Here is a 21,333-nt window from a genome sequence, read left to right on the forward strand (position 1 = left end):
CCCTCCCTCCCCCTGTCTTTCCATCATTCCCCTCTATCCACACATTCTCTGTTTCTCAACTCTCCACGGACCTATTTCGGTACCGTCACACAAGTCTTGCGCTTCACTGGTTTCTGGCTTTTCAGGAACAATTGTTTTCCATGCTAAATGTTCCCTGGACATGTTCGACAACCACGCTGAATAAAAAGCCCCGCACGGGGTATTTTTGGGTGTATGTGCGTCCACCCCTCCCTCCACCCACCACCCAGATGGAGCGCTCCTCGCAGCCCTTTGTATGAACCGTGCGTGAGACACGGCGTGAAAACGCGTCGGTGGGACGAGGGACGACACTCAGTCCCGACCGGCGGCCGGCACAGTTCAGCGCTGCCTGTCCGCATCCACGGCTGGAACTGTGGGTCTTCCGAGAGCGAAGAAGCAAACAAGAAAGAAGAAGTAGAAGTAGAAGTAGAAGAAGAAGAAGAAGAAGAAGAAGAAGAAGAAGAAAAAAACAACCTACCACTACACCGATTTTCAGTCTTTTTTTTTTTACGTTGCGTTCGGTTTTTTTTTTTTTTTGAACTCCTTCCATCGGGAAGTTTGAACTATAACCTATGGTGAAAACCGCGAATCTCACCGGCGCGAGAGACCGAGGGGAGAACAACGCAGAGGACATTTAGGAAGTATCGAAGCTGCTGTTTTAAACCCGTAGATATCCCATGTGCCGGAGACGTGATGCTCTCTCTCTTATTCTGCTCCAGTTCTGTATGAAAACGAGATAGTCCGACTTTATTACCGAGCTAAGCTATTTCGACTGTGGCTGTTCTCCCAACTTTTTTTTTCCTTCCGGGCTCTTTATATATAGTCCCCTGGAGCTCTCATCCACGCTAATCCCGTGCCGGAGAGTCCAGTTTAGACTTAGTCTTTACAGGGGAGAGAAGGAAGGAGAAAATCGTTTAAGTTGGTTGTTGTTTGAGAGATGGATGTGAGAGTTTACCCACCGCCTCATCAGCTGCTAGCCGCGTCGGACCACGCTAGACTGGGACAGCTTTCATACCCCGACCCGTCTCTAGTGAACAAGGTGAGCGAGAAACATCCATCTATCTATCTGTCTGGCAGGCTATCTATATATCTATCCATCCATCTATGTATCGATCCATCTCTAAACTGGGAAGAGTGTATTGGGAATAACGTGTAGTGTAACGATTAAGGCTAGCTGGCTTCCTTTAGTCAAACTCCGGTCGTACTAATTGAACGGTAATTACTCATTTAATCAGTGATTAAGTTTCAGCTGATGAGTGCAGCAAGTGAAGTTGGCGAGGTTGTTCGTCCCCCCTCTTAACGAAGCGAATCAGACGACGGGACAGGCCTGCTTTCTTTTTAACGCTAAAATGATAAAGCGTGGCAATAACAAGGTGCCTCTTGTTCAGCTCTGGGAAAACAGCGCGTGCGTACTATAAACAGAAAGTCTTGTAATGCAAAGCTTATTTTTGACGCTTTGCATTAGTGTATAGAGAGCATAGTAAACCACATTGCTGAATAACTTTTGAATAAGGTAGACTGCTTATCTCGAGACTCCTAAATGTGCTTACTGTAGGCCTACAAAATAAAATAGATTATCTTAGCAGTGTATGACCAGCACAGCCAACTCAAATGTACTAGTACTCTTGTTAATCTGACCAACCAAAAACAGATATTTGACCCAATTTGAGTCCCAAGCCACAGTTAAAAAGATGGGGGGTATATTCTTGGGTTAGGACAGTAGCTGGATCACTCGATATCGGTCCTGCAATGACTGATTTAACCTACTGTTCCCTCATTGTCTGCTGTCTACCTTTCTACAGACTGGGGGTTTGTACTTCTCTCAACCCCCCCATTCTAACACTAATGTCAGTATAAACACCGACTGGCTGACTTGCTGGATTTATTGTAGGGACTTGCAAACTACCAGGCTTACTACCTGACCCCCCCCCCCCCTTCAACTAAAACTTACTGATTGTTTTCGAACTCACAGTAATGTTATTTGGAGGGTTTTAACCCTGACCCATCTTCTCGGCGACTTACACACTACCTTATGATTACTCAGTTGTCAATCCACTCACAATGCTATGAAGCTGAATTTGATTCTGCCATGACTTCACAGCTGTTTGCCGTCCTGTTCTGGCTGGTTGTCAATCCGCCAAATCATTTTATGAGTTTACTGACTGAAATGACTGACCGCCCTCTAATCCTGCATCGCTGGTTCATTATGAAACTGGTGCTGCTAAAACTAGCAGCGTGTATGGTCTGAGCCCAGAACATAGCTTGGTCTGCTGAGCTACGTATATTATCAGTAGCTGCATCATGAGAGTGTGTATATGTATGTATGTATGTGTATGTGTATGTGTGTGTTTGCGTGAGTGTGTCAGAAAGAGAGTTGGCCGGTAGATAGAGGCTGGGGATGCAGGAGAAAAAGAGAAGAGTGAGAGAGAGATAGCGCGGTAAAAGAATGAGAGAGAAAGAGCTTGGGGATTGGGGGTAGGGATAAAGAGAGAGAGAGAGAGAGCGAGAGAGAGAGCAGGGAGAGGGAGTTGAGGCAGATTGGGGGTAGGGATGTCATAGATGAGAGGGAGAGAGAGAAGGGGAGAGAGAGCTAGAAGGAGGTGTAGTGGGGGTGGGGCTGGTATGGTTTGTACTATATTTCTGTGTGTGTGTGTGTGCGTGCGTGCGTGCGTGCGCGCGCGCGTGTGTCTTTTGATTCACGGTGCTGTTGGTCTGATAGAGGAGATCATATTACTCTGCTGGGGAAGAGAGTGAGACAGAAAGAGGAAGGGAAAGAGGGAGTAAGCAAAGAGAAAGCAGAATCAGAATGAGAGAAAGAACAGGGGTAGAAGAGCGAGGCAGGAGAGAGAGAGGATACGGGGAGAGATGGAATAAGAAAAAAGATAGTAACAGAGACAGAGAGAACAGAAGGGAGAGACACTACAAGAAAACGAAAGGAATGAATGTTAAGGATGCCTGTGTGTGTGTGCGTGTGTGTGTGTGTGTGTGTGTGTGTGTGTGTGTGTGCTTGTGAGGAGTATAGAAAAACATTGACTTGAAGGTGCACAACATTTGTGTGTGTGTGTGTGTGTGTGTGCATGTGCACGTGCATGCGTAGCCTCTCACCTGGTGACCCCCGAGCTCATTAAAACATACGAGTCCTCCTGTTGTGTGGAAACCCAAATTAATGTGCAGTGTGTGCGTGTGCTCTGTGCGTGTGTCTGAGGAGGGGCATGTGCAGTGCTACAGACATGTGAAATGTAAGAAATGTGATGTCTGTGCTGCAGTCTACTTCAGACACACGGCTCCACAGAAAGAGTAAATTATCTCGCAAACAGGGCCGAAATGGTAATTGCTCTGTAAAAAAAAAAAGCCTTCAAAATTGCCGAATGCGACGGGTGCAATTATTGATTTTAAATATTCATAACACTGACATAATTTTATTGTAGGGCTCTGTAGCGCAGCGGTTGTTTTCCGATGCTACGCTCCTCTAGCATCAAAGTAGTATTTACTGTAACGGCTGATCGCAAGACAATAGAGAGATTGTTTTTAATCTTATCATCTCTGTACATTTACATAAGGGACCTTTAGCGTGGTCTTTCTTCATACATTTACATAGTACGATGCGCTTTACCTTTGGCTCGTTGTTGTGATTTCATCGTGCCTAAGGCTGCCTCACAGTTAGGGAGACGCACTGAACAATGACCCTGTTGTAGCACAGTGGGGAGAGGATGGAGTACTGTTGCAGTATTGGCCTTTGTGCACTCATCATACTGGGTTTCGTTGCATTACTCTACAATAAAACTTCTTCCAAGATTCAATATGTATGTAACAAAATTCCAAAAAAATGCAGTTTGCAAAAGTGTCTGAGCTTCTTTGACTTGCAATAAAAATATTTTTCAAACGGCAAACCGTTTTTTTTTTTTGTTGCTATGCTTCCATGTTGGGAATTGGAAGACAGGTTTGTTTTTCATCAGTGGCCATACCTATTACCTTACTGGAGTTGTAGATGGAGAAAAGGGCCAGCCAGTCATTCCGCCTCAGTTATCCATGATGCAAAGTTCAAGTGCCAGGCTGCTTATCTCTGCGGCCAGCAGCCTCCTCGGCTCAGTTTCACTGTCTGCTAGGCTCCTGCAAGTTTTAGTCACATGGAACGGTGGATATGAATAGGGATGAATAAGCTGCATACTCTGCATTCAACGGCTATGATGGGTGACGGTGCTCCTTGTGAATAGCCGTAGATGTAAACGGGAGCATTTCAGTCGGTACGGCAGGTACTCGAAATGAAATCAGATGGAGGTAAACTGTTTAACATCAGAAACTAAACTTGTGGGTTTTTTTTATCAAATACTACACAGTTGTTAATCAGGCAAACTTATATTTAAATCTATAGTGGTTTGATTGCAATCACTCCCAAGAGGGAGAAAAAGACACAGAGAAAGAGAGAGAGAGTGCATATCAGAGACGAGAGAAAGGAAGGGAGAAAAGCATGTGTGTGAGTGAGAGAGAGAGAGAGAGAGAGAGAGACAGAGTGAAAAAGAGTGAAACAGCCTAATGTAAACACGTGATTGTGAAAGCTGGGTTAGGTATTTCTTAAGCAAATAGACAGAGAGAGAGAGAGAGAGAAAAGGGAGAGGAGAGGAGGCAGAGAGGAGGGTGAGAAAATGGAATGAAGGACAGCAGTGAGAGCGAGATGATTTAAAGAGAAGAAAAGCAGAGATATAAGAATCCCTGAATGAGAAATAGAAATAGAAATAGAGAGGGTAGAAGGAGGACAAATGAGGTAAAAGAAGAGAGAATGGTGAAGAATAGGAGAGTGAGAAAAGGCGAGCAGAGAGATGAGAGTAGGGAGTCTTAACAGCTCTCAAAACATGTCCCAGTGCTGACAGCAGGCTAAGAGGAGCTGGCACTATCATTTGGTCAAATCAAACATCAAATCAGAAAACCTCTACAGCCAATCTAAATGGTCCAAAGAAGGACGGGCGTGATTGGCCCATACAAGATGGTCTTAGTTGGTGTCAGCTTATCAGAAAAACTGGAGATACTGTTGGTTTCACGTGTAGTTTTTCAGCTGGTTTGACGGGCACCATGTGCCTCGTTCACGCTTTTCTGCTGTTGCATACCTGTCAGAGCACCAGACGTGAGGCTTTGGGTAAATGCATGCTTACTTAAATCAGTGATCGATATCTCTTCACTCAAGTGTTGTGATAGCGAGGATCATGGAACCCATTCAAAACACACCGATTTATCCCAAACCTATTGCTTCTCACTTCCTTAAACGCTTATCTGATAGCAATTTGCGTTTTTCATTTTAGCAACGGAACAGAAAGGCCGCTTGTTGCTGAAAGCTGGAAAATGACTCCTATCTCTTAAAGACCCCGACAAACAAAAAGTCAGGAATAAACATTCTGAGGCAGTGTTGTGACTTGAGGTATGATAAGGTACAAACATGCATGCAGTAAAAAGATGGCATCCTCACTTCCGAATTTTCACTCTAAATGTAGTTCCCAACGCTATCGCGTGAAAATCGACTTTTGTGTATGCATTGTGCGACGATCACTTATTTTCAGACACAAATGTCATTGAGCACGGACAAAAGAAGCCATTTGTGGGGGTTTAGATAAGGAGAAATCGGCAGTTTACGGGGTCTTTAATGCATGTGCATGCTGTGTGGTTCTGCATCTGCATGTTTGTGCAGAATTGATTGGATGCTCATTACCTGCAGATAAAGGTCAGAAAGTATAATTCTGGAACCTCTAACAACCAAATCAATCATCATGTCATCATTTCTTCCTGAATATAGGACCACTGCGGCCAGTTGTATACACTTTCCTTTAGCAACTATATCACAAAACGGGGTAGGGGTAGTTCGAATGGAAGTTCAGCTCAAGTGGACTTGAAATCCTCGGCCTTTCCATTCACCTTTGTTCTTTGCCTTTCTTTTCATCTCTTTCTCTATCGTACATTGTTTTTCTCTATCATACACTCACTCCCCCACTCTCCCTACTCCCTCCCCCCCTCCCTCCTATAACTTTGTAAACCGTCAAAGTGTTGCTATCTCAGCTAATTATCTCTCTGACTGCAACCACCGAAACGTCTGTCTACCCGTCTGTCCCACAGTCCATCCTGGCACAAGGTGACCACATTCTGTCCCACTCCCAAAGCCTTCGCCAGGGGACCCCCAAACGCACGCCGATGTAACGGGCCCTCTCGGCACCGTTACTCACATCCTGGTGTGAGCGAAGGCTTTTTGATTGGTCGACGCGCGGGGACCGAATGATAAGGGCTTCTGGTTGGTGGAGGGATGCCAAATGGAACAGATGAGCGGAGTGAGAACGTTGCCAGGAGAGACTAATTATCGAGAATTCGTTTCCAAAATAAACATATTGCAATCAAATCACATATTGCAATCATTCCTACATTGTTTTCTTTGTGTATATGTGTCAGTGAGGGTGACTTGGACAAGCTAGGTAGCTGTGGCAGATTTTGGAAAGGCTCCTGAAGCACTCGGGATTGGGAAGTTGTTGTCCTCCATTTTACTTCAGCGGTCAGCTTTTGTTCGCTATCACATGCTAACAAATGCCATGTTCAAATCTGTTGTGTGATTTTACTAATTATTTCAGAATTTTGGCAGCCTGAAATTTGTCGCTTTTAAAAAAGCTACAGGCTCATTTTGATCCCGCGTCTCGCTGATGCAAGGCAACCTTTGGTTATCGGATTTTCCGAGCCTCTGAAATCTCTGGGCCACATCTGACACACCGGGAGTGTTGTTCACCGTTCAAGGTGTGTTGATTTTTTTCTTTTTTAGATCTCAAAAATTGTAAATTTCCAATTGTTTCTGCTGCTCACTGGACCCAGTGTACCTAAACCCTCGTGACACAACATACAATAACCCACCAGCAAACTCTGTAAGTGTGTTTTAGTTACCATGGCGATGAATCGGGTAGCAGAGTAATATTTATATCTCCATCAGGTCATTTTGGTCACAGGGTGGTTTTGTTGGGGTTCAACAGTGTGGTTCGAAGAGCTGTATATTGTATTGTTATTATGGTATTACTGCTTTGTTACATAGTAGGGACTAGCTGGAAAAATGGAAGAGCTCAACTTAGTTTGGCTAGTTTCAAACCCTCTTTTTTCAGGTCATGGTTTCTACTACACCTTTGCCAACTGAGTAAGGATGTCTTAAAAGGCTGCTTATTGACCGACTGGCGATACGTTGCTGCATAAGTCATGTTGGTGGAAATGGAAATGGAACTGTGGATGAGGTCAACCGAAATGTACTGAAGCAAGTGTGAAAAAAAAACGGCTTTTTCTTCAAATTCTGGTGCCCTCTATAGAAATAGGAAAATTTTCAGAAATTGGTTAATAATATTGGCAAATATTTGTAGAATTTTGGCCGCTGCACTCATTCTGTAACACAAACACGCTCAGGCATTCAGATTCTAATTTTCCCTTGTAGACAGTAACACAGACACCCCCCCCCCCCCACACACACACAGAGTCAATACAGCCCTACAGTAATGGTGGGTGGGTATAGTGTAACTAATAAAACTTGGTTTACATTCTTGTCATGGTGATAGTGATTGGTCAGATAAACAGTTGCTCAATTTAATGACCGCAGCTGTGTTAATGTCACACACACACACACACACACACACACACACACACACACACACACACACACACACACACACACACACACACACACACACACACACACAGAAACATGCACCAAGGCTCACAGATCCATTTCTATCTCCAACTTGAATTTATTAAGTGAAGCAAAACCTAAGCTTGGCTAGAGGGATGTGCCAGTTGACCGTGTCTGCCTAATGCACTTAAAGAGCCAGACCAAATTCATCAGGTCACACAGTTAGACAGTCCACCCAAAACTGACATTTTTAAAAGAAAGAAAAAAACATTCAGAAAAGCATTCAGTTCTGAGTTTAAGCTTGCTAGCTACGATGACTTTGCTTCTTCGAACTTGGTGCAACCTGCCTTTATCACCCACATTTGGCTGCCGCGTTAAAGACCTAAAATGATGTACACTGCCATGTTTCGCAGAAAAAAATAAAACTAAATTAAGCGATGGTGAAAACACTGATAATTTAGATATTCTCCAATAAGCTATTGTGTTAAATACATCAGTGATATAGGTATCAAACAGGATGTTTGTTTGCATGTAAATCTCTAGAATTTTAACTAATAGACCAGCAAAGTGCTGTCTTCATCTCAGGGCTTCCAGATTATTTCCGGTTCCCTTGTTTTTTGTGCCTATGGTGAAAATGAGCAGGACTTCTGGCTCCTGTTTACCAATTGGTTCATCATTTAGATATATGAATCCAAGACAATAGAAATACCATAGAGTGAATTCTCTACCCGTGTTGTCCACTTAATCTAATTTAAAATATGTATTTGCTCAGAAACTAGGTGAGGATGTGCGTCAAAAAGCCATCATTTCTTTCACTGCCGTATCTCCAGCTAAAGCAGGCCACAGAAATGCTTACATTTATTAATTGCAGCTTCAACATTTGGTTCACATCCACCTAAACAAATACAGAAATCCATTTTAAATACACATTTCTTGAGCAAAATAGTCAGTGGCATAACGACCGAAACCAATGAGTGTACTATTCACAGAAGATTGGGACATGTTTGCAATCGTCGTAAGATGGCGACAGATGTACTCTTAGCCCCCCCCCCCCCCCCCCGTTCAGGGATGGTCATCCCCTCTTCACATAGATGGCCTCTTTGACTCCCTGTGCAAACCGGCATTCGTCCATATCAAGAAACCGTTTTGCATACGAAATGCCACTGTGTTGTTTATAAGGGTGGGGATACCTGGAGTCAGTTTAGACCGAAGACGTCACTTACGCCCCTTTTCCACTACATGGTACCGGCTCAACTCAATTCAACTTTTTCGTTTTCTGTCACTGGAAAGTACTGACATTTTGGTAACTGTTACCACTTTTCTAGTACCATCTTTGTCAAAGTTCCAAAAAAACGGGAGCAAGTACCAAAATCAATGCGGACCAGCTACATTAAGGGGGTACTGTTACGGTAATGGAAAACAACAGTCAACGAGTCGAGTCGAGCCAGTACCATGTAATGGAAAAGGGGCATTAGATGAGTGATGAAATTTTTCTCTCTCAATAAACATTGTGTCGGGCATCCAAGTAGCATAGCGGTCTATTTCGTTGCCTACCATCACGGGGCTCGCTGGTTCGAATCCCAGTGTTACCTCCGGCTTGGTCGGGCGTCCCTGCAGACACAATTGGCCGTGTCTGTGGGTGGAAAGCCGGATGTGGGTATGTGTCCTGTTCGCCGCACTAGCGCCTCCTCTGGTCAGTCGGGGCGCCTGTTCGGGGGGAAGGGAGAATAGTGTGATCCTCCCACGCACTACGCTACGTTCCTCTGGCGAAACTCCTCACTGTCAGGTGAAAAGAAGTGGCTGGTGCCTCTACATGTATCGGAGGGGGCATGTGGTAGTCTGAAGCCCTCCCTGGATCGACAAGAGGGGGTGGAGCAGAGACCGGGACGGCTTGGAGAGTGGGGTGATTGGCCGGGTACAATTGGGGAGAAAAAGGGGAGGGGGGGGGCAAAAAAAAGTTCTGTGATTTCTGTACCTTATTATTGAGCATGCATAAAGATGATAAACAATCTCTTATTTGGGTGTAAAGGTTACGTCACACTTTGGTCTATAGGTAAATAACTTTAATTAAATTCTGTATACTTACAATTGCTAGGAAGCTCTGTTACTTATATTAAAAGACCTAAATGAATATAACCAATACAACTGCACAGGAAATTACTTAACATCCAGGTCTGGTCGGAGCTGGAATGATCTGACCATCTCTCTCTCTAGCTCTATCGCCATTCATCCTGTATCTCTTTATTACTCCCCTGTTTCTCTGTCCTCTCTCATCTCCTTTCGTACCGATCTCCTTCATCTCCTCCTTCTCATCTTATATTTTTCTCTCTTCTCCTCTGCCCCTGTCTATCATCCTAACAACTGCCCCCCCTTGCTTGTCTCTCCACCCCCATCAATCCTTCCCCTGCCCCCCCAACCCTGCTCCTTGCTTCTCTCCTCTTTCTTTCTCTCTCTCTCTCTCTCTCTCTCTCTCTCTCTCTCTCTCTCTCTCTCTCTCTCTCTCTCTCTCTCTCTCTCTCTCTCTCTCCTCTCTCTCTCTCTCTCTCTCTCTCTCTCCTCTCTCTCTCTCTCTCTCTCTCTCTCTCTCTCTCTCTCTCTCTCTCTCTCTCTCTCTCTCTCTCTCTCTCTCTCTCTCTCTCTCTCTCTCTCCTACCCTGACCCATTTAGCTAGCTGCTTGTTATTCAAACCTTTGCTTTACCCCCCCAAAATACACACACACGCGCGCGCATGCATACACACACACACACACGGAGAAATGGGGGAGCTGAGATGAGAGAGTGGGGGGAAGAGAGAGGAAGAGAGTTGGAGGAGAGTGGAGGGAGAGAGACAGAAAGAGGAGTATAATTTGGTTTGACAACAAACCTTGCCATGCCGCTCGCTTCTCTCACAGTAACGCTTAAGATACATGATTTTTTTAAAAAGTACTTGATCTGATAAATACTACTACCAGAGTTTTGCAGAATTTAAACTGTATTTGGGTGTCACCTTTTTTAATCGGCAATTTGCCTAAAATTCTCATTTACATCTGTGTAAATCCCTGTAGGAGCTTTTATTTTTTACACAGCTTCAGTTTGCCTTATTGTTTTTACATCATTTAAGACGATCACATGCTCAGCTGTTCCTTCCATGTTGTTTTTCCGCCACAAAAGTACAACTGAAGGCTTTCTGGCTGGGAACAAAAATCAAGACAACCAAACAACATCTACCCGTCTAGTTGCTTCTTTTCCGACAATACTGTAAGTGTTATTTGCTGATATTTTAGGTCTCCCTGAGTTATTATTTTTTTGTGTGTGGTAAAAGTTACGGTATTATGGTATATTACTGCGGTATTACTGTGTATTACTGTGGCATTACTGTATATTACTGCGGTATGTGCCTGCATACAAACACTTGCAAGTTCATTTTGAAGTGGTGCCATTTGAAATCATATCACGATGGGGAAATTCCTGTCACTGCAAGAATTGATATGAGCACTTTACTGGAAACATCACTCTTGAGGCTCTGATGCATTTTATAAAAAAAAAACCGATGCTATTAGTTCTGGATCGTCTGGACTTCCCTGTACTCTCTCAGCACATACTGAGAAATAACGCACCTTGTTTACTTTCACTACAAGTCAACAAATGGGAAAAAATATTCTTGGCCCTTTCAAATGATAGCCCCACTATGATAATTATTTAGCAGAGAGACAGAGACAGAGGGACACAGACAGACTGATAGAGACAGACAGAGAGAGGTTTTCTTAATCTATCAGATGAAGAAAAACTAGCAGTCCTACTGGGGGAAGACCCAAAGAGCTGTAAGTTAGCAGCAGTCTATGTTGCTGCCTGCCATAAAGTGAGGGACAGTGAGTGACGGTCACCCGACACACGTTGTCGCTGTTCTATTCGATGACAGTATGTTCCTTTGTTTTGTAGTATGTTTCTTTGCTGTGCTATGTTTCTTTGCTGTAGTGTGTTTGTTTTCAATGGTGTTTTCCAATTAATGTTTGGCTTTTTTCAATGTTTGGAGGCTTGATTTGGCAATATGTACATCATTATGTCATGCCAATAAAGCCATTTGAATTTGAGAGACAGAAACGGAGAGAGAGACATACAGACAGAGAGACAGACAGACAGAGAGAGAGAGACAGACACAGAGGGAGAGACAGAGAAACAGAGATGGACACAGAGAGAGAGACAGACAGAGAGAGAAACACACAGAGAAAGAGACAGACAGAGGGAGAGGGAGAGACAGACAGAGACTGACACAGACAGACAGACAGACAGACAGAGAAAGACAGAGACAGGCAGAGTGAGAGAGAGACAGACAGAGAGACAGACAGACAGACGCAGAGACAGACAGAGAGCGAGAGAGAGAGAGAGCACATATTGAGACATTTTAATGAAGCAGTTCATGAGATGAGAGGGGAAGCATGCCGGGCTTTCTACGCCATAAAAAATATACAAACAGAAATACCAGTTAGAATTTGGTTAAAATTAATTGAGCGTGTTATTGAACCAATTGCACTCTATGGCAGTGAGGTGTGGGGTCCACTTACAAAACAAGACTTTACTCAATGGGATAAACACCCCATTGAGACCTTGCATGCAGAGTTCTGCAAGATCGTCCTACATGTCCAGAGGAAACTACAAACCATGCATGCAGGGCAGAATTAGGCCGATACCAACTAATACTAAAAATACAGAAAAGAGCAATTAACTTTTGGACACATCTAAAACTAAGTGACCCCCTCTCGTATCATCACCAAGCCCTGCAATGCCAAGAGCTCAGGAGTAATAGGAACCCCCTTACCCAACTGGTCCTGAGGCTGAGAGCACAAACCTGCTCTATTAACACACCTCAGGAACACAACACATCACCAGTCAGACCCAATCAAATTACCAAACAGTTATAACAAAACTACATCACCCATTGGCAAACACAAACAACAACACAGAGCAAAATGCAGTGCCATCTGGCTCTAAATGGACAGTACACCACAGCAGATGATGTGAGCATGGTGACTGACCAACAACTAAACAGAACCTTGACAAAGTACAGCCTGAGTGAGGACAGCCCTGCTATTGAAAAGGGGAGACACAGGAAAACCTGGCAGAGCGAAGGCTGTGCTGCCACTGCACCCTCAGTGGGCCTGAAACAGAGCCACACTTCCTCGCCACATGTGAACAATATAAACACCTTAGAGAAGCACATTTTAAACAATTCCAACTAATAACTAAAGGTTTTCTTAACCTATCAGATGAAGAAAAACTACCAGTCCTACTGGGGGAAGACCCAAAGAGCTCTAAGTTAGCAGCAGTCCATGTTGCTGCCTGTCATAAAGCGAGGGACAGTGAGTGACAGTCACCCGACACACGTTGTTGCCGCCATATTCGATGACAGTATGTTCTTTTGTTTTGTATTGTGTTTCTTTGCTGTAGTGTGTTTGTTTTCTGTGGTGTTTTGGCTTTTTTCAATGTTTGGACGCTTGCTTTGGCAATATGTACATCGTTACGTCATGCCAATAAAGCCATCTGAATTTGAGAGAGAGAGAGAGACAGACACAGAGAGAGAGACAGAGAGATATGTCGGTGCATGTCACAGCCTAAGAGACAACCAGCACAACGCACGACAGCTGCACTTGATCTCCTCCCAGCTCATGCTCTACTTCTATACTGCTTTACTTCTCTTTCTTTATTGTTGTTTTATTGTTTTTTTTATTGATCGGTATAATATTGTGTGTTCATTATTAGTGTTATTGTGTACTGTCCAAATATTTGGACAAATTGCACTTTGATGTTTTGGCAACATCGTTTTTTAAAACGTTCCTGCCAATAAAACCCTTTGAATTGAATTGAGAGAGAGACAGACAGACAGACAGAGAGAGACAGACAAAGAGAGAGCAGAGACAGAGAGAGACAGACAAAGAGAGAGAGAGAGAGATAGACAGAGAGCAGAGACAGAGAGGGTGACAGCGAGAGACAGACAAAGAGAGAGAGAGATAGTATTATGTAGTAGTATTATGTAGTATTATGATCCCTGCCAGGCTTTACACGCTCACATAAGTCTCACATCCTTACTTCATCATACACTTAATCCAGCAATTATACCTAAAAAAGAGCCTTTACTTAATTTTGATGATTGATTTGGTGGCACTTTAAGAGGTAAAAGTCATAGCCATTTACTTTCGGTTTCACCAAAATCTCTGAAGTCCCAGTGAAAATCTTGAAAATCAACACTTTGTCATGTTGTTGCTTTTGTACAACAGCAGTCTGTACAGATCTATCTAAATGGTTTTCTCCAAATGGTGTAGATGTGTTACTATAAAAACAGAGGTAAATATGTGAAAATGCTTACTAGCTCCCTGGTTGTCAACAGATAGAGACGGACTGTGTTGCACTCACAGAGAAAATTATTTTCCAGTCGGCACAGACCGGCAGCAAACCCCAACACAGTGAATCATACAAAACACAACAGACACAAATAAAATAGCAAGTGATTTAGCACAGCAACCAATAAAGTAGCAAACTATGAAGAGAAAATGTGTTTTTGGCCAATTAGAGTGCACAGATGAAGCCACCTAATGGATCATAATCATGCTGCGGCTCTATTAAGTGGTTTAGTTGAAGTGATAGCAAGTGTCCGTCACAATTACCGCAAACTCTCCAAAGAGTCTCTCCTCCCTATCTTTCCCCCGCTCTCTTCTCAGGGTTGATGGAGAGTGAAATAGGCTCCACTCTGCCCATCACGTCGAGAGCCTGATGAACGGAAATGATCACAATATCTCTAGCCTCTGTTTCCCTCTCATTTCTCCTCTTCACATGTTACCGCATGCAGCATCCTTCTTTTGATCACAGCCGGTGATAACAACCTGCTGCAGTGCTAGCAGCATAGCTTAGCAACAACATCCCTTACTGTACATTCAAATAGTGGTATGTACACAATGAGAGCCCAACATACGCTAACACTACCGTGTAGCGCAAGTGTGTCAAATGGCTGGTAAACCCACATAAGAGGTAGAAGTACCGACCTTTGCTATTTAGTGTGGCAGTAAAAACCGAAGTAGCTTTAAACTCATGTCAAAGTGAAGCAAGCAGAATAACTAAACGGTTGAGGTCAGGTTATGGTTAAGAGATGGAGATCGAGTGTTGGTGATGGGGCTTCAGTTTTAGGTGATAGGTAGAAAAGTTGAAAGTGGCAGCTTGCAATCCTGATTTTTTCTTTTTTTAACAAACTGATACTTATGGTAGTTTGTTGTTATTGCGGTGGTGTACAAGTATTCCAAAGTCCCAAATATCCATTAGAAATAAAACAGAGTCACCAGTCCTGTTGTGTCAGCACGTTCGCCAAAGCCAAACAAGAAGACTCATGGTTGAACCTGAGTTTAAGCTAATGATGTTGTCGTATCTGTTAGTCAAGGTCTTCTATGAATTTGTCCTGGCATATTTGCTTGGTAGCCACAACAATTTTGCTAATTCCTCAAACTCGCTGCTCCCTCGCCTTCTCCTTCTACATTTGGCTGCTAAAATGTAAAATGCTGTGTGCTGTATGTACGTGCACAGCGGCCTAGTGGTTAGCATTGTTGCCTCACAGCAAGAAGGTCCTGGGTTCAGAATCAGAATCAGAATACTTTATTCATCCCCGAGGGGAAACTGGGTTCTACTACAGATACTCACGCTCCAGTAAGAAAAAACTAAAAACTAACAAGATAACAAGCAATAGAAACAAATAGAAATAAAAGATAAAATAAGAAATAGAAATAAGAACAAAATATATCAACAAGCATGGTGCACATAACACCCTATCTATACTGCACTACTGCAGCACAAAACAACAGCACAAACAAAACCCAACAAAGTTCGAACCCCAGGCCATTCCAGGTCCTTTCTGTGTGGAGTTTGCATGTTCTCCCCGTGTCTGTGTGCGTTTCCTCCGGGTGCTGTGGTTTCCTCCCACCATCAAAAAGACATGCATGTTAGGGTTAATACTCCTGCCTGTGCCCCGAGCAAGGCAGTGGAAAGAAGAACTGGAGTTGGTCCCCGGGTGCCGCAGCTGCCCACTGCTCCTATACAATAGGATGGGTTAAATGCAGAGAACACATTTCGTTGCAACCTGTACAGTGATGAAATAGAGTGGCTCTCTTCTTTCTTCTTCGTCTGATTGTTCCAGTGGAAGTCTTGCCCAACAACACTCATTACAATGGGGAAGTAAAGGAGGCATGGATGACTTGGATTTTCCCAAGTTAGGGGTTTGCCTTAAAAGTGGCCATCTTGTCGATTCTCGGTTAAATAAAGGTCTGTTAAGTTGCTACCGTTCGCCGAACAAGGTGACACAATGATGATTTGGCCTATTGGACATTGATGAAAGACCACGCGTTTGCAGTAATACGAAGAAATACAAACAACAAACAGGCTTAATAATGCCCCCAAACTGAGTGGATACGGGATGACCAGCTATCATGTCCTCTTTTAAAACATTACTTTTTTTTTTGTTAAAAACAAGATTTTTTTTATCATTTAAATTTGCTTATATTATTCTATTTGTCTGTTTTATTACGATGAGACCCTGTTTAAAAAAGATTGGTGTTTTTAATTCCAGTTTTATTGCTTGCCTTTTATATGTCATACTGTTTCTAAACTGCTGTACAACACAGTTTTGAAAAGCGGTAGATCAAGTTTATTACTGTGTGTGTGTGTGTGTGTGTGTGTGTGTGTGTGTGTGTGCTTGTACATAACAGCCCATATCAAGGGTAAATGGATAAAGCCAATTTGACAGTGAGGTCAATATGTCTCCTTCCTTCTGTTCCTCTTCTCTCTACCTCTGTCGATGTCTCTCCTCTTCTTCCCTCTAGACGCTTCTGCAGTTCTTTCCTTTCCTCTCTGCTCTCCCCTCCTCTCGTTTTTCTTTTTTCTCCTGTTTTGTTTGGAACAGTCAATGCTCCCAGATATATAGAACAAGATAAGACAGAGAGAGAGAGAGAAATCTCCTCCCTAGCTCTAGCCTATTTCTGTTGTTGTATAGATCAATGGAGTTGCTCCAAGTAAGTATCAATAATTAACTCTGTGTGTGTGTGTGTGTGTGTGTGTGTGTGTGTGTGTGTGTGTGTGTGTGTGTGTGTGTGTGTGTGTGTGTGAATGTTGGGGGGGGGTATTAGATCATCCATGACTGTGTTTTGGCTTTCTGTTGACTCTGTAAAATTACACCTCATTTGCATAGTACCCAACAGCTGGCAAATGGAGAGGGGAGTCATACCTGTTTGTCCACCTGTAAGTGTGTGTGCATATCTGTGTGTGTCTGTGAGTCATCTGTGCGTGTGTGTGTGTGTGTGTGTTTGAATCTGCACATTACTGTGCACCTGTTCAAACTATTATCTATATTGGCCTACCCAACCAATGATCATTTGCCAATTTATACACATAGCCAAACAAAAAGAGTTGAAATCCAGTAAGAAATTGCAGTTACATGATATATGTAATCCAGTGATTCAAGTAAATTCCTTATGAGACAGTACAAGCTATACATCCTTATTTGTTGAGCACTTTTCCTATCATTGAGTGTTCCTTTAACATAGTTTATATATATATATATATACACACACACACACACACACACACATACACACACTACTATATATTTATACACACACACACACACACACACACACACACACAACAACTACTACTACCACCACTACTTTCGGCTGTTCCCGTTAGGGGTCACGGCAGCGGATCATCTGTTTCCATTTTTTCCTGTCCTCTGCATCTTCCTCTGTCACACCAGCCAACTGCATGTCTTCCCTCACCACATCCATAAACCTCCTCTTTGGCCTTCCTCTTTTCCTCTTCCCTGACAGCTCCATATTCGGCATCCTTCTCCTAGTATACTCAGCATCTCTCCTCCACACATGTCCAAGCCATCTCAATCTTGCCTCTCTTGCTTTGTCTGCAAACTGTCCAACTTGAGCGGTCCCTCTAATATACTCGTTCCTAATTCTGTCCCTCTAATATACTCGTTCCTAATTCTGTCCCTCTTCGTCACTCCCAATGCAAATCTTAGCATCTTCAACTCTGCCACCTCCAGCTCTGCCTCCTGTCTTTCATCAGTGCCACTGTCTCCAAACCATAAAATATAGCTGGTCTCACTACCATCTTGTAAACCTTCCCTTTAACACTTGCTGGTACCCTTCTGTCACAAATCACTCCTGACACTCTTCTCCACCCACTCCACCCTGCCTGCACTCTCTTCTTCACCTCTCTACTGCACTCCCCGTTACTTTGGACAGTTGACCCCAAGTATTTAAACTCATATGCCTTCATCAACTCAACTCCTTGCATCCTCACCATTCTGCTCTCCTCCCTCTCATTCACACATATGTATTCCATCTTGCTCCTACTGCCTTTCATTCCTCTTCTCTCCAGTGCATACCTCCACCTCTCCGGGCTCTCCTCACCCTGCACCCTACTCTTGCTACAGATCACAATGTCATCCGCAAACAAGAAAGGGCTCAGAGCCGATCCTTGATGTAATCCCACCTCCATCTTGAACCCATCTGTCATTCCAACCGCACACCTCACCATTGTCACACTTCCCTCATACATATCCTGCACCATTCCTACATACTTCTCCACAACTCCCCACTTCCTCATACAATACCACACCTCCTCTCTCGGCACCCTGTCATATGCTTTCTCTAAATCCACAAAGACACAGTGCAACTCCTTCTGGCCTTCTCTATAATTCTCAATCAAAATTCTCAAAGCAAACATCACATCTGTGGTGCTCTTTCATGGCATGAAACCATACTGCTGCTCGCTAATCGTCACCTCTCCTCTTAACCTAGCTTCTAGTACTCTTTCCCATATCATCATGCTGTGGCTGATCAACTTTATACCTCTGTAGTTGCTACAGTTCTGCACATCGCCCTTGTTCTTGAAAATCAGTACCAGTATGCTTCTTCTCCACTCCTCAGGCATCCTCTCACTTTCCAAGATTGTGTTAAACAATCTATTTAAAAACCCCACTGCCATCTCTCCTAAACACCTCCATAGATAGTCATCAGGACCAACTGCCTTTCCACTCTTCATCCTCTTCATAGCTGCCCTTACTTCCTCCTTGCTTATCCACCGCACTTCCTGATTCACTATCCCCACATCATCCAACCACCTCTCTCTCTCATTTTCTTTATTCATCAGCCTCTCAAAGTACTCCTTCCACCTTCTCAGCACATTCTCCTCGCTTGTCAGCACATTTCCATCTCTATCCTTGATCGCCCTAAACTGCTGCACATCCTTCCCAGCTCAGTCCCTCTGTTTAGCCAATCGGTACAAGTCCTTTTCTCCTTCCGTAGTGTCTAACCTCTCATACAACTAGCCATATGCCTTTTCCTTTGCCACCTCTCTCTTTGTTTTACGCTGCATCTCCTCGTACGCCTGTCTACTTTCTTCATCTCTCTTGACTATCCCACTTCTTCTTTGCCAACCTTTTCCTCTGTATATTTTGCTGTACTTCCTCATTCCACCACCAAGTCTCCTTGTCTTCCTTCCTCTGTCCAGATGACACACCAAGTACCTTCCTAGCTGTCTCCCTCACTATTTCTGCAGCACTTGCCCAGCCATCCGGCAACTCTTCACTACCACCCAGTGCCTGTCTTAACTCCTCCCTGAACTCCAAACAACAATCTTCCTTCTTCAACTTCTACCATTTGATCTTTAGCTCTACCTTCCCTCGCTTCCTCTTCTTGGTCTCCAAAGTCATCTTACAGACCACCATCCGATGCTGCCTAGCTACGTTCTCCCCTGTCACCACCTTGCAGTCTCCAATCCCTTCCAGATCGCACCTTCTACATAAGATATAGTCCACCTGTGTGCACTTTCCTCCACTCTTGTTCGTCACTGTGTTCCTCCTTCTTCTTGAAATATGTATTAAAAAAGTTATATCTATCTATCTGTCTATATCTATGTATACGTATATATCTATATATATATATCCACCTGCTGCCTAATGACTGCTGGGATAGGCTCCAGCATCCCGTGACCCTGAGTAGGATAAGCAGTTTGGATAATGGATGGATGGATAGATATATTTTATTTTATTGAAGTTTACATTGTTTACCTTGGCCTGTGAGTCTAGTTTTTATGATTGCATTATAATAGTTTTATATTATTTGAAAGTATTAGTCAACGTGGACTTGAATTCCAGTGTTATTGTAATATTTACCCCCCCCAAAAGAAAAAAATAGTTTACGTCACAGAGGAGCCAGCCATCCAGGAGCCAATGAGATGAAAGATCACTAAAGTACATTAAGTAAAGGAAGAGGGAGTCTGAGAGAGCTTAAATGCTTTTAATCATATACAATGGACAATGGACATGTGATATAACCTACTGTCTGTCTTCTTTTCCACACACAACCCATGCACGCACGCACACACACACACAAACACACACACACACACACACACACACACAGGATACATGAGATCATCTATTGAAATGATCTATCCTCCACTATGGCTTGTAGTTTAGAACTTATGTCAGACATGTGGGTGGTGGTGTGTGTGTGTGTCTGGAAAATAGATGGGATGGGGTGGAAGGAGGTGAGGATTTAAGAGAGCAGAAGAAAACGATAACAGAGTTTAAAAGGAAGGATAATCAAGGGAGTCAGCGATGAAGAAGGGAGTCAGAGAGAGACAGTAGGGGGAGTGAGGGCAGAGAATAGGACACAAGTATGTTTGAGAAGAAAGACAATTATCGGCCATAGTTTTAATCCCTACATGTGAGGTTCTGTATGCTCTCATTCATCCTTGCACTGACCACAGTGTCACATGTGAGTCTCCCACTGACTTTCAGTGAATACGAGCTAAACCTAGCCTTCACTCTCTTTTTGTTTTGATGTTTGTTTCCTTTCTCCCCCTCCCCTTCCATCACCTTTGGCCAACCTGGACTGTACCCATCCCTAAAATCCATCCTTGTTTATGGCTTGTGTTTGCTGACGGTTATTTGTAACTTATTGATGTTGTTCCTGTTGTTGCTTTACAGATGGATGGGGACACTATGTTCCTGGGCATGCCAGAGGCCGGATTTGACTTCGCCTCAGCCAATCAGGTGAGTGGACGACAAGCTATCACGCTGTGTCTATGTGTGTGTGTCTGCGTGTGTGTGTGTGTGTGTGTGTGTGTGTGTGTGTGTGTGTGAGTGTGAGAGAGAGAGAGAGACAGACAGACAGACAGACAGACAAACTCAGAGAGACAGTCTGCTTGCTATTATGGTCAACAAGCAAGTACAGAGGACAGATGTGTTGTCTGTGTGTGTGTTGTTTGTTTCTGTTTGTCTGCAGAAGAAAGAAATAACATGACTGAAGTGTTTTACAATGGTAATAACACATCAGTGGCTATCTGGTGTTGTATTAAAAGTAGCTTATGCTACGTAAAGCTGTTTGTAGCAAAGGTCTGGTTAAGTCAAGTCAAATCAAGTCAATTTTATTTGTATAGCCCAATATCACAAATATGCCTCAAGGGGCTTCACAGCAACACAACATCCTGTCCTTAGACCCTCACATCAGATAAGGAACAACTCCCTAAAAAATACCCTTTAACAGGGAGAAAAAATAGGAGGAAACCTCAGGGAGAGCAACAGAGGAGGGATCTCTCTCCCAAGACTGACAACATGCAATGGATGTTGTGTTTACAGAATTTATAGAACACAA

The 21,333-nt window shown here is 43.5% G+C and overlaps 1 protein-coding gene across 2 annotated transcripts in view; it reads left to right on the top strand.

The window, feature by feature from the left end:
- Positions 1-486: 486 nt before the first annotated feature.
- tox (thymocyte selection-associated high mobility group box) overlaps positions 487-21,333 on the top strand; it is a 47,530-nt gene continuing 26,683 nt past the window's right edge. For both annotated transcript variants that reach the window (XM_056293362.1, XM_056293363.1), the window contains exons 1-2: positions 487-1,057; positions 20,667-20,732. In XM_056293362.1, coding sequence (XP_056149337.1) covers positions 956-1,057; positions 20,667-20,732 — 168 coding nt within the window. In that variant the 5' untranslated portion in view covers positions 487-955. The remainder of the gene's footprint in view (positions 1,058-20,666; positions 20,733-21,333) is intronic.

This window comes from Lampris incognitus, chromosome 14 (genome assembly GCF_029633865.1).
Source record: "Lampris incognitus isolate fLamInc1 chromosome 14, fLamInc1.hap2, whole genome shotgun sequence".
Classification (NCBI taxonomy): domain Eukaryota; kingdom Metazoa; phylum Chordata; class Actinopteri; order Lampriformes; family Lampridae; genus Lampris; species Lampris incognitus.